Raw genomic sequence first — 12,736 nt, 5'->3', positions numbered from 1 at the left:
AATCTTTTTTTTTTTTTTTTTTTTTAAAAAAAGGTAGGATTCAGTCCCTGGAGTAATTCCATCCTGCACAACTGATTTTAGGAGCCATGGTCATTTATCCATCCATTTTCTCTCCCACCTAAGTGCATGCCACCACCACAATAGAAGATTCAATGGACATAGACATGAACCCCCTGAGGCTCCAGAACTGTCTTTCTGGTTGTGAACTAAAGGCTAACAATGATGAAAATCAACACCAATTATCTTTAAGAATGGTCAGTTCAGAAAAGAAAAAGAAAAGAATTATCAGTTTAAGTGCTGGTACAAAGGATGAATTACACATTTTTGAAGCAGAGGCAATGAATTATGAAGGCAGTCCAATTAAAGTAACACTGGCAACATTGAAAATGTACAGCCAACTGTTTCTCTCTAGTCCTTGAAATAATACCACCTGTGATCTTAAGGTTGAAGTGAGGTTTAAGGCCTGTGCATATTAGTGGATAGCACTTGGTAGCTGTGAAGGAAGATGCAGAGTCCCAAAAGGAGGAGGATATTAAACTCTTAAGTATATCCGGAAAGCGATCTGCCTTTGGAGATAGTAGCTAGGTTCCACAGAAAAAAGTAAAACTTGCTGATGAAGATGATGATGATAATTTGGAAGATAAGGCAACAGGGGTCTGCAAGTGGCATGGTGGTTAAGGGCACTGGACTCCCATGTAGCTGACTGTGGTTCGAGTCCCAGAGCTGGCAGCTTCCTCACTCACTCCCACCCCCTCTCTCTGTCCTTTATTGGTCAAATTAAAACAATTAAATAAAGTTAAATAAAATAATTCTTTTTAAAAAAATGAAGAAAAAGAAAAAACTCCAGTGAAGAAATCTATATGATTTTCTCCTGGCAAAGATTGAAAGGTCAATAATTTTTTTAAAAAGAAAAATAACTTTTAAAACACTGAAAGGACCTAGTTCTGTAGAAGACATTAAAGCAAAAATGCAAGCAAGGATAGAAAAAGGTGGTTCTCTTTCCAGAGTGGAAGCCAAGTTCATCAATTACGTGAAGAATTGCTTCCAGATGACTGAGCAGGAATCTATTCAAGATCTCGCTGTGGAGGAAGTCTCTTTAAGAAAATAGTTTAAACAATTTGTTAAAATTTTCCATCTTATTTCCATGAGAGTTGATATCTGGCTGTCTTTTTTTATAATACAGAGTGAGAACTATCCCTACTGTGTTTGAGAAATGTTGTCTAGGTTTCATTGCCAAAAATGTGCTGTCCAGAATGCCTGTTTAATTTTTTTTTTTCCTAGAGAGATTTTTACTATAGGGCACATGTGCTCACCAGAGAGAGAGACAGAAAGCAAGAAATCAACCCCCGCCACGTGGGATGGCCATACCATAATCCCTTCTCCTCCATTCTCCTTTCAGGATTTTGGGAACACACTCACATATGCCTAGCCTGAGTTTAAGCTGCTGAGTCAGGGCCTTGAACGGTAGTTGACTACGTGGAAGTCCAGTGATATAACCATTATGCCATCTGCTGGTCCCACCTGTTTAGTTTTAAAGCTAGAACTCCACCCTTTGCTTGGTTTTGAGAATGTTGGACTGTTAGGATAGGACATAGTAGTGGTGGTCAGACATGGAAATGGTGGGGAGACAAAATAAAAATAAACGTGAAATAAACTCAGTATTTTAATAAACAAAAAAAATGGGTAGGATTTATACATACTGACCAGAGGAATAATGACCATCATGAGCTAGCAGAATAGCACAAGCAAAACAGGTATTTGTTAGCCAAAACATAGATGTGTTGGTTGATTGGCCTAAAATAACAGGTTTGTAAAGGTGAGATCAAACTGAAAAGATTGGTTCTATTGTTCTTTTGTTGTATTGAGATTGGTTCTATTGTTCATTTGTTGTATTGAGCTTATGTGCTGGGAATATAGCAGAGAACACAAAAATCTCTCTAGAGATTGTCAGATAGTGATAAGTACTATGGCAAAAAGAAAAAGAAAAAAGAAAACACAAGAGAGGGAATGCTGGTGGATGGGGATTACAGTCTTACAAAGAGTGACAAAGGCTGAGCAGGGGAAAGCCTCACTCAGAATGGGAATGTTCAGCAAAAACATTAAAGGGAGTGTTGAAAGGAAAACTTAGACACTTTAACTTATTTTTTCATTCAATGATTCATGAGCCAGGCAACACCATACCAGCCAGCAGTTCGGGGTGCCACTGAGGCGGGCGTGGGAGGGGAGGCACCCAGGGAAAGCTTTTATAAGGTTTTTGTGGGAGCAAGACAAAGAAAATAGTTGATTGATTAAAGTGGAAAGCCTCTAGTGAGGTTATTTGATGGCTCCTGATTGGTAAAGTTTAGTTAGGGGTTAGTAGTTTCTGATTGGTTAAGCTTGTTTTGTTTTCCTGTATACTCTGAGTGGGGTTTCAGTTTTCCAAGATGCTGGAGCCATTGCAACCCAGTGGCCTCCCAGTTATTTATCTGTTTGTTTATTTCCAAAGGGCATGTGTGCTCCCCAGAGAGAGAAAAAGGGAGAAAGCACCCCCAGTAAGGCACGGTCATGCTGCAGTCCATTCTCTATTTCGCCATACTGTCAGGATTTGGGGCACACGTGTACACATGCCTGGCATATTTTTCAGGCTGCCGGGGCAGGGATTTGAAGGATGTGTTCAGCCATGTGGGATCTGGCTCCTTTAACTACTAGGCCATGGAGTTAATCTCTCTATTTCATTTAATAGAGGTGAGGGAGGATATCAGAGGAGTTGCCAATCCAAAGACAGGGAGTGGGCATGTTCAAGGGACAGCAGAGAATACCATTATGGCTGGAATGCAGAGTATGTACAATGCAAGACCAAAGAATCTATAACATATAAGGCAGAATAAAGACTAAGTACATTGGGAAGCCGTTGGAGGATTTTAAGCAGAGGAATGACAGCATCTGCTTCTGTCTTTAAAGGATCCTTCTAACTTCTGTGTTGAGAGCTGACAATAGAGAGAACAGGGTAGAAGCAAGGAGACCAGTGAGGAAGCTTTTGTGGAGTCCAGCCAAGGGATAAGAGTACATAGACCAGGTGCAGTGGTAGAGGTGGTGAGGAGTAGCCAAATTCTGGGTGTGTTTCCAACTTGACTTTAATAGGATTTCCTGACAAATTGGATGTGGGATAGAAGACAGGTGTTGAGAATGGTGTCAAGGATTCAGCCTGACAATTGGAAAGATGGAGTTGCTATTTTCTGAGGTGGGGAAGGCTGTCTGTGAGGTAGGTTGTAGAAGAAGAGGGCTTTGACATTAACCGTGAGATTACAGGTAGAGATGTTGAACAGCCAGCCAAGGTTAGAAACTCGAGTTCAGGGGAGAGCCAAAGGCTTGAGATCAGTTTGGGTACTGGGCAGAATATAGGTGGTATTTAGGGCTTGAACCTGAATGGCTAAGGTAGCCAGTGAAGATAAAGATGAGCAGAGGCCCATGGGTTCAGCCATTAGGCATTACACCTTAATAGATTGGGGAGATTTAGGAGAATCCACTTGGGGCCAAGATTCCTCTATGAGGATACTAAATCATGGTTAAGGCTCTTCCCTATTTTCTATAGCCCTCTATTTCATTCAGGAGCAGCTCACTTTTGGGTTATTGCTTTCAGAGTGCAAACATGGCCATGGGGAGGGAGGGAGCATAATGGGGATATGGATATTTACAATCAATAAATATCAATTTGACTGATATTTTAAAGTAGCATTACCTAGGTTTTCTCAGATAAGGAGAATCTCAGGTAAGAGCCATTGGCTTCTTTCTCCTTCTCCAATCTGTGTAGGTGAGAGTCCTCCACTTACCCTTTTTATCAGAACTACACAGATATCACAATCATCTCGTTTTTTTCCTAGCTTTTTAAAAATCCTGTCTCCGTTTTTCTGCATTCACTCTAGTCTTTGGTCCCCAAACTATATTGTCATTTTAAGCCTTTTCTGACCATAGGAATCTTGACTGGGTAAGAATCTCAGATGTCTACATTGATTAACTAAGACCTCTGAATCTTAGGGAATCCGAACCTCTCTTACAATCTGTGTTACCATTTATCTGCAAAGAGTATATTTATATTTCTTTACATCTTGTTTTCTAAACTATGCAGCAAGTTTTTCATGGGCAAGGCCTAGATAAATTTGGTAAGCCCTACTTTTTAAGTACCTAGGGCTGTGCTTATTTTTGAGGCATGACAGAATGAAGCCATAGAGGTTTTCCTTTTTTTTTCTTTTTAAGAGATTTTTGCTATAGGGCGCGTGCGCTCGCCAGACAGAGAGAGACATAGAGACAGAATACGAGAAATCACCCCCCAGGGGGGATGGTCACGCCGCAGTTCCTTCTCCTCCATTCTCCTCTCGGGATCTTGGGCACGCATGCACACACGGCCAGCGTGAGTTTTAAGCCACCAGGTCCGGGACGCGAACCGCGGTCGACTACGTGGGAGTCCAGCGACATAGCCATTACGCTAACTGCTGGTTCCCGAGGTTTTCCATTTTCTTATTGAACTTTCCCTTACCAAGTCCTCAGCAGGCTTCAAGAAAAGTAAAAATGTCTGTGATAGTCCTTGGTCTGTGGCTAATATGTGCATTTGCTTTTTTACAGGCCCCTCCAAGCATAACAGAGAGGACATCTTGTCCCACCAGGAAGAAAGCTTACAGTTGAACAGCATCCCTCCCACACCCACCCTCACTTCTACAGCTATGAAGAATAGACAGCCCTTGTGGGGATTGGAAGAGGAAGATGGTTCAGAGCCAGAGTTTGCCCAAGGGTGAGAGCCAAGGAGACAGTCTGGGTACTGGGTCTCCCAGTTTGATGTCCTCCCATTTCTATCTTGCTGTTTCTATTCTGTTGTTCCCTCCTTAGTACTTGTTCTTTCTCGAGTCTTCTCTGTGTTTGTTTGTTTTTTTATGCTTTAAAATGTCTTTTTCTCCCACCTTTAATAGTGACCCCCTTACCTCTTCATCTTACCCATTACTTTTATCTCATTACTGATACTGCTTCATTCTGAACAGTCAGCCTCTGTCAAGCCAAGGCCTGTCCCAGAAGTCAAGTTTCTTGGGTCTGCCATCTTCCCAGACTCCACGCAAACCTTCAGGTCCTGGTCTGGGCCGCCAACTGACCCGGTGAGCTTTTCTCATCACCTTCTGTCTTCACTTCAGATCTGTTACCCATTGCTAGGGGATTTTCCCCCTTTCCAGGGCTTCTCTTCCAGTGCTTTTTGGACTTATTTTGGTCACACAACACTTCTAGCACAATGGAACTAGAGTGTGTAAAATCAGCAGAATAGAACAGCTCTGATTGAAGCAAAAGTGGGAACCTAGAGCCCTACTTATGACCCACCCCAACTCCCCAGTGCCTCTAGGAAACACTCAGGATTCCTTAGAGAACAGTTTGAGGAGCCATCATTTGGTGTAATGGCTATGTCGCTGGGCTCCCATGTAGTCGACCATGGTTAGAGTCCCGGACCCTGTGGCTTAAACTCACGCTGAACACATGTGCGTGTGTGCCCAAGATCCTGAGAGGAGAGTGGAGGAGAAGGGATTATGGTGTGGCCATTCCCCATGGGCGGGGGAGGGGGGTGATTTCTTGCTTTCTGTCTCTCTGTCTTTTCTGGCAAGTACACATGCCCTATAGCAAAAACCTCTCAAAAAAAATAATAAATAAATAAAACGTTTGAAAATCCCTTCCACTTGCCACTGTCTAATCAGACTCAGCCTTATGGAAGAGGACAGTGAAGAAGAGTTAGAAATTCAGAATGAGTCAAGTGAAGAATGGCAAGATACAGACCAGGTAAGCAGACCCAACTTTCCCATTTCCATCTCAAACTAGAGGCTGCTCGTGGTAACAGTAGTGGTGACGGGCCAGCTGCTGCAGCTGTGACTCTTCCCAGAGTGTGATGGTTAACTAGGCAGAGGGCAGCAGGGCTGTTCAGGGTTCTCTGGGATCTGCTCTCTCCTTCTCTGTTCTTTGGGGTTGGAGAAAGAATGGAATGAACAGGGGAGTGGAGGTATTGTGCTCAGGAAAATAATAATAATGATAATGATGATAATACCTTCAAATCAGAGACCAAAGAGCAAAGCCTCTATTAAAATAATCCAGTCTCAGGAAAATTCCTTTCTCTGATTCTACAACTTAATGCAATTAAGGGGCTTGGTCAGCAAGCCAACAGAAGGCACCCTTCTGTGTTGACTCCCTGCAGTCTGCCTGATTTCTGGGCCCACTCTGCCTTTGCAGGCCCATCACATTTATTCTTACAGGAATGGAAAAAGAATCATGCTTTTGTTTGTGATGTAATAGGAGCAGGGAAGACCCTTCTGATTTTTTTACTCCATTCTCTCTAGCAGCCAAGTAGCCATTCTTCTCTCAGTGAGCACAGGCTGGACCTCTTAGACTCTACAGAACTGAACATTGAGGTAAGTGTCCCAGAGTGGGAGTTGTGTCTTTGAGAAATAGCAGGCAACCCAGGTACCATATAGAAAGGCCAAAGTCCATGAGCAGCCTTCTCAGCTGCCTCTGGAGCTTTGGGAGAAGCCTAGGGGAGGAGAGGAAATGAGAATTGTCATCTGGAGAACATGAAGTCTTTTGCTTTCCCTTTGGCCTGTTGCTGTGTCTCTGTATATTTGTTTCATCTTTTTCATTCAGGATTTCTGATATGGCTTTGGGTGCCCCCCTGTCTCCATTCCCTACCTCAAGGACATGAGCACTTGGAAAAGGCAAGCAGGAGAAAAGAGCAAAGTGAAAAATTGCTTCCAGGCCCCAGCCTTGGCTTCAGAGGAGCAGGAGAGATGGGCATTGCCTTTCTAACCTAACCTTTCTCTCTGGTGATGTTGGTATAGAGAAGCCGTGAGACTCCTGTCTTGCCTAATGCGCCATGGGTCTGTTCCTTCACCTGTTTCCTGCTGTGTTTGGAGTGAGGGGAGGGGGGGCTTCACCTCAGCATTGGCCACTGCCCCCTATGTTTAATGGAAAGAAGCTATAGTTTTCCTGTATTTTTGGAACATCCTCATTCTCAGTCTCTCTTGTGCTCTAGTGATTAGTTCAATAAATGTGTTTGAATCACCAAGTTGCCAGGGTGACTTGAGATTGTTAAACTGTGGGAGGCCACGTTCTTTGTCTGCCTGTCCCTGGGGCTCAGTATGCAGGTGTCCCCACAGGCCCCAGATATTTTGTCTACAGCTCTCCATGATGTATTTATTGCTTAGTAATGGAGAAGAGGATGAGGCAGAGGAGTTATGGAAAGATTGGTTGACTTTGAGTAATTCTTTCAGTAGTGACAGTATAGGCCAAACTAAGGGAAGATGGTGTACAGACAGGCTGGAGGGTGGAGTGAGGACCTTGTAAAATTACTCATCTCACCCACTTAGGCCACACTAGGCCATGTATCTTTGCAACCTTCACCCAAAGATTCTTTCCAGGAACAATTTCATCCCCTCTCCCAAAAACATCTGTCATAATTTGAAATTTTATGGAATCACCATATCTGAGAATTAGAAGAAATGGAAATTATTCTAAATGTCCAACCTCAAAATCCAAGTCCTGGACACACTGTCTTCCTTGTCCTTACCTAACCCACTAGATTTTTGCCAAATCCTGTCAAGGTATTTTCCAACATATATCTCCGATCTGTTTCCTTCTCTGGTTGCTGCCATTGTCTGTCATCTAGCTCTGACTTTTGGGAGCAGCAGCAGCACATCACTCTGTTTTCTTTTCCCTCTGACAATCAATCAAGTACATGAGAAAACTGTTTTCACTTTCTACTTTCACTGTTTTCTTCTAAAAGAACCCTTCAGCCTCTCCTTTTAGATTAGACTGCCAGTTCTTCCTCATCCTGGACCCTTGCTTTAATTGCAGGTTCCCACTGTGGTGTCCCCAGCTGAACATAGCGATCCAGCTAGTGGTCTGTGAAGAAAAAAAATGTGACTTCCTGAGATTAGGCCATTCCACAAAAACCATTTCTCCCCCTTCCCTCTCCCCTCTCTCTTCTCCCTCTCCCAGATGGAAGCTAGAAGAGGTTGGGGTGTGAGTCTCCTTTTTTGAAAGACAGCCTATCTGCATCCTGAACCCATTCAGAAATCTTTAACCTGTATTCCAGGTGGAGCTGCTCCAGGGAGAGGATCCTTTTATATAGGATCTGGGAACAGAATGGGAAAACTGAGGTAAAGATATGGAGGTCACTAAAAATCCAGGAGGGGAAGAATTCCTGAGTTATTTAAAAAAACAAGCAAGCAGAGAGTACTTTACAAGAGCAAGGAGAAACTTGGAGACTATAAATGTGGACATCTGAGTGTATCAAACAGCCTAGTTTGGTGGATTGAGCCCTAGCTTTGGAAGCTTTATATCATGCTCCCCAAATTCTGTGTCATTCTTTTTTTTTGAAGAGTTTTTTTGCTATAGGGCGTGTGCACTCGCCAGAAAGAGACAGAGAGACAGAAGGTGAGAAATCACCCCCCAGGGGGGATGGCCATGCCGCAATCCCTTCTCCTCCATTCTCCTCTCAGGATCTTGGGCATGCACACACACGTGCCCGGCATGAGTTGAAGTCATTGAGTCTAGGCCTCGAACCCCGGTCGACTACATGGGAGTCCAGCGACAGCCATTACGCTGAATGCTGGTCCCTCCATGTCATTCTTTATTGAGACATTGGGTTTAGGTCCTCTCCCTTTGGATATGGGATCTGTGATTACTTGGCTAATAGAATGTGGTGGAAATGATGCCATGTCAGTTTGTGAGCCCAGGTTTTGAGAAAACTGGCAGTTTCCACTTCCTGTTTCTTAAGATACTCACTTTTGGAAGCAGTCACCATGCCATGAGAAAGCCTGAACAGCCACAAAGAATGGCTATGTGTAGTTGTTCTAACCAACAGCCATCATCGAAGGTCCCAACCAACTCTAACATCAGCCACCAGATGCGGTCTAGACAGGAATCAGATGCTTCCAACCCACAGCCTTTAAATTTTCCAAGCTGAGGCCAGGGGCTAGGGAGCAGAGGCAAGCCATTTTCTGGATTTCCAAATTCCTGACCCATAGAATCCTTGCACAGAGAAGATGGTGGTTGTTTATGCCACTAAGTCTGGAATGGTTTGTAATCTAGCTGTGGTAACTAGAAAAGATCCTTAGAGTCATAAGACTCCAAAAGTTTGGGTGACTATTATTAAATTTTTTTATTTATAAATGATATAAGTATTTGTTAATTTTATATATTATGATATACATTTCAAATGTAAGACATTACTTCATTATGAAATAATATTTAAAAAATTTTTTTTAGTTTTAAATTTTTGTTATAGGGCACATGCACTCACTAGAGAGAGAGAGAGAGAGAGAGAGAAAGTGAGAAAGCAAGCCACCAGGTCTGGGACTCAAACTACAGTCAGCCACATAGGAGTCCAGTGCCTTAACCACTATGCCACCTGCTGGCCCTGAAATAAGTGTTTTTAAATACTAAAGGTCCTCAAAAAGTTTATGGATAAAGCATATTATAAAAAACCTAGCATGAATTTCTATTTTTTGTTTTTGCACCAGAAACAAACTCTTACTTAATTCCATTTTTCAACAAACTTTTTCAAGTTCCCTTACATTTATATTATTGGTTAACAGTACAAAATACTTTTACACTGTAAAAAAAAAGTTTTAGTGAGAATTTTAAAAATCATGGTTTACAGGATCAGCAGTTAGCATAATGGCTATGTTGCTGGACTCCCATGTAGTCAACTGCAGTTCGAGTCCCGGACCCCAGTGGCTTAAACTCACGCCGGGCGCGTGTGCTTGCATGCCCAGGATCCTGAGAGGAGAAGTGAGGAGACAGGATGGTGGCATGGCCATCCCCCACCCCGGAGGGGGGTGATTTCTCTCTGTCTCTCTCTTTCTGGTGAGCGCACATGCCCTATAGCAACCCCCCCCCCAAAAAAAATGGTTTACTATTTTCTGAAGTTCTAGTTGAAAGTTCAGTTTATTTTGATATTTAGTTTTAATGACCTTTATAACTGAAAAGAATATTTCTCCAAGGGACCGGCAAGTAGCATGGTGGTTAGAGGTGCTGGACTCCCACATGGCCGACCACAGTTCAAGTCTCGGACCTAATGGCTTGCTTTCTCACTTTTCTCTCTCTCTCTCTCTCTCAGTCTCTCTCTGATCAAGCTGGAAAATAATAATGACAATAATAATAAATAAAGGTAAATAAAATATTTAAAAAAGAGTATCTCTCCAAAAAAATGTAAATCTAAATGGAATAGGTGCCTCTATACATTTACTACTTTTTTTCCCAGAGTTCTTTTTCCTCTAGAGTACATGTGCTCGCCAGAGAGACTGAGAGATGGAGAGAGAGAATGAGAAATCAACTCCCAAGGGGATGGCCACCCTTCTTTTCTGTTCTCCTCTAGGGATTTTGGGCAAGCATGCACACACATTTGGTATGAATTTGAAGCCACCAGATCTGGGACTGAAACTACAGTTGGCCATGTGGGAGTCCATTGCCTTAACAACTATCTCATCTATTGACCCCTGCATTTACTACTTTTTTAATAGATGAGTTCCAAACCCACTGAAATTCTTCATTTGGAAGACTGTAAACAGGTCAGAAATTATTTCCAAGTGCAAGCAATACCACTTTTATAGGAGATACACATTGTTTGGGACCACAAAACCAGTAACTTCCTGTACTATGTAAAACCACAGTCTGCTGATGAGCCATGGCTTTGCCTTGGCTCCCTCAAGATACTGACCTTACCTAACGTGACTGTGACATGTGGATCCCAATAAGATCTTCACTATCACTTAACAGTGATAAAACTTAGCAAAACTTAACATTGATGTATGTATATTTGAAAAAGTTAGAAATGTTCTTCATTTCTCCCTTACACCATCAGTGGATATTTTGTGTACCACATGAGTTTAGCACACTCCTTGACAAGCTCATCTCTGAAGAATTTGTGCCAGAGAGCCCCCTGCTGGCTGATGTAAGGCTCAGGGCTTCTCAACTGTAATTCCTACTGGTCAAACCCATGCCAAGTCAGACCCTGAGATGAGAGGTCAGCTCAGTAAAGAAATGCTGAGGCCTCCCAGGCCTGGTAAGTAATTGAGCAATGTTTTTTCACAGGACTGGTGCTGCTGTGCTTTGTTAGTGTAATGCTGAATAATTATTAAATTACTTTAAGTAATTTTCAAAAAGGTCTTTTTTAAATGTATAGTTTATTTACATTTAATCATTGCACACCTTTGTATCACACAATGTGGTTTTTCTTTCTTTTTGGGGGAGAGGTTTTTGTTATAGGGTGCATGCGCTCACCAGAAAGACAGAGACAGAGAGACAGAAAGTAAGAAATCAGGGGATGGCCACACCACAATCCCTTTTCCTCCATTCTCCTCTCAGGATCTTGGGCATGTATGCACATGCGCCCAGCATGAGTTTAAGCCACCGGGTCCAGGACTCAAACCACAGTTGACTACATGGGAGTCCAGCGACATAGCCATTATGCCAACTGCTAGTCCCTCTTTTTTTAATTTTATACATTGAATCACTATACATAGCTCAGCTTGTAAATTGAATTTACCCCACATGAATACACTGCATACCAGTCCAGCTGAGAATACAAAACATATTATCATCAACAGATAATACCCATTTATGTGTCCCATAAATGTCTTGCCTCTCTATTTTCCACCTTGATTTATTTCCTTACACTCTCTCACTTCTTCCACTGTCTCCATTGTCTATAACCATTTTCAGTGCTTCTATGTCCTCTAATCTTTCAGTTTCCGCCATAGAGTGCAGACAGTTGATAAATATCGGTATATGTTAAGTGGAGACATACAATGTTTTTCTTTTATAGCCTGACTTGCTTCACTCAGCAGTAAATCTTCCATGTGTGTTTACTTTGTTTTTTATTTTAAATAAGTATGTATTTTTAAATTCCATTTGTTATCATCAGTTTTTAATTTGACCAGACAGAGACAGAGAGAAAGGGAAAACGAGAAAGTAAGCCACTGGGTCTGGGACTCCAACCACAATCAGCCACGTGGAAATCCAGCACCTTTAACCACCACGCCACCTGCTGGCCCCCTGATATTTGTCTACTTTCTATAGAATGCCACAGTCTTTTTTTTATGGTGGAGTAGTATTCCATAGAGTATATTGGGACCAGCAGTTGGCATAATAGCCATGTTGCTGGACTCCCACGTAGTCGACCACGGTTTGAGTCCCAGACCTGGTGACTTAAAGTCATGCTGGCACATGAGTGTGCATGCCCAAGATCCCAAGAAGAGAATGGAGGAGAAGGGATTGTGGCATGGTCATCCTCCCGGGGGTGGGTGGGGGTGGGTGATGTCTCTCTTTCTGTCTGTCTCTCTCTTTCTGGCGAGCACACACTCCCTATAGCAAAAACCTCCAAAAATATTATTTAATTTTATTTATTCTTTTTTTTTTTTGGAAAGGCTTTTGATATAGGGCGCATGTACTCACTAGAAAGACAGAGACATAGAGACAGCAAGAAGTCATCCCCCAGGGGGGATGGTCACACCTCAGTCCCTTCTCCATTCTTCTCTCAGAATCTTGAGCATGCATGCACACACACCTGCGTGAGTTTAAGCCACCGGGTTCGGGACTCAAACCATGGTCGACTAGATGGGAGTCCAGCAACATAGCCATTATACCAACTGCTGGTCCAACAACAAAGTTTTAAGTAGTCATACTAACATACTGCAGGAAAAAAAAAATTTAAGTAGCATAGTATCACTGCAAACCT

At 42.6% G+C, this 12,736-nt stretch overlaps 1 protein-coding gene across 9 annotated transcripts in view; it reads left to right on the top strand.

The window, feature by feature from the left end:
* The window catches only part of STAG3 (STAG3 cohesin complex component), a 67,394-nt gene that overhangs the window by 35,892 nt on the left and 18,766 nt on the right, over positions 1 to 12,736 (top strand). For 7 of the 9 annotated variants that reach the window (XM_027774668.1, XM_027774669.1, XM_027774665.1 and 4 more), the window contains exons 30-33: positions 4,600 to 4,765; positions 5,010 to 5,120; positions 5,706 to 5,787; positions 6,339 to 6,410. In XM_027774668.1, the coding sequence (XP_027630469.1) occupies positions 4,600 to 4,765; positions 5,010 to 5,120; positions 5,706 to 5,787; positions 6,339 to 6,410 (431 nt within the window). Of the gene's footprint in view, positions 1 to 4,599; positions 4,766 to 5,009; positions 5,121 to 5,705; positions 5,788 to 6,338; positions 6,411 to 6,639; positions 7,040 to 12,736 lie in introns of those variants that run through there. The other 2 variants (XM_014590596.2, XM_014590594.2) reach the window with 2 other exon arrangements.

This window comes from Tupaia chinensis, unplaced genomic scaffold (assembly GCF_000334495.1).
Source record: "Tupaia chinensis unplaced genomic scaffold, TupChi_1.0 Scaffold000465_1, whole genome shotgun sequence".
NCBI lineage: Eukaryota > Metazoa > Chordata > Mammalia > Scandentia > Tupaiidae > Tupaia > Tupaia belangeri.
This window is presented reverse-complemented; position numbering and strand designations above follow the sequence as displayed.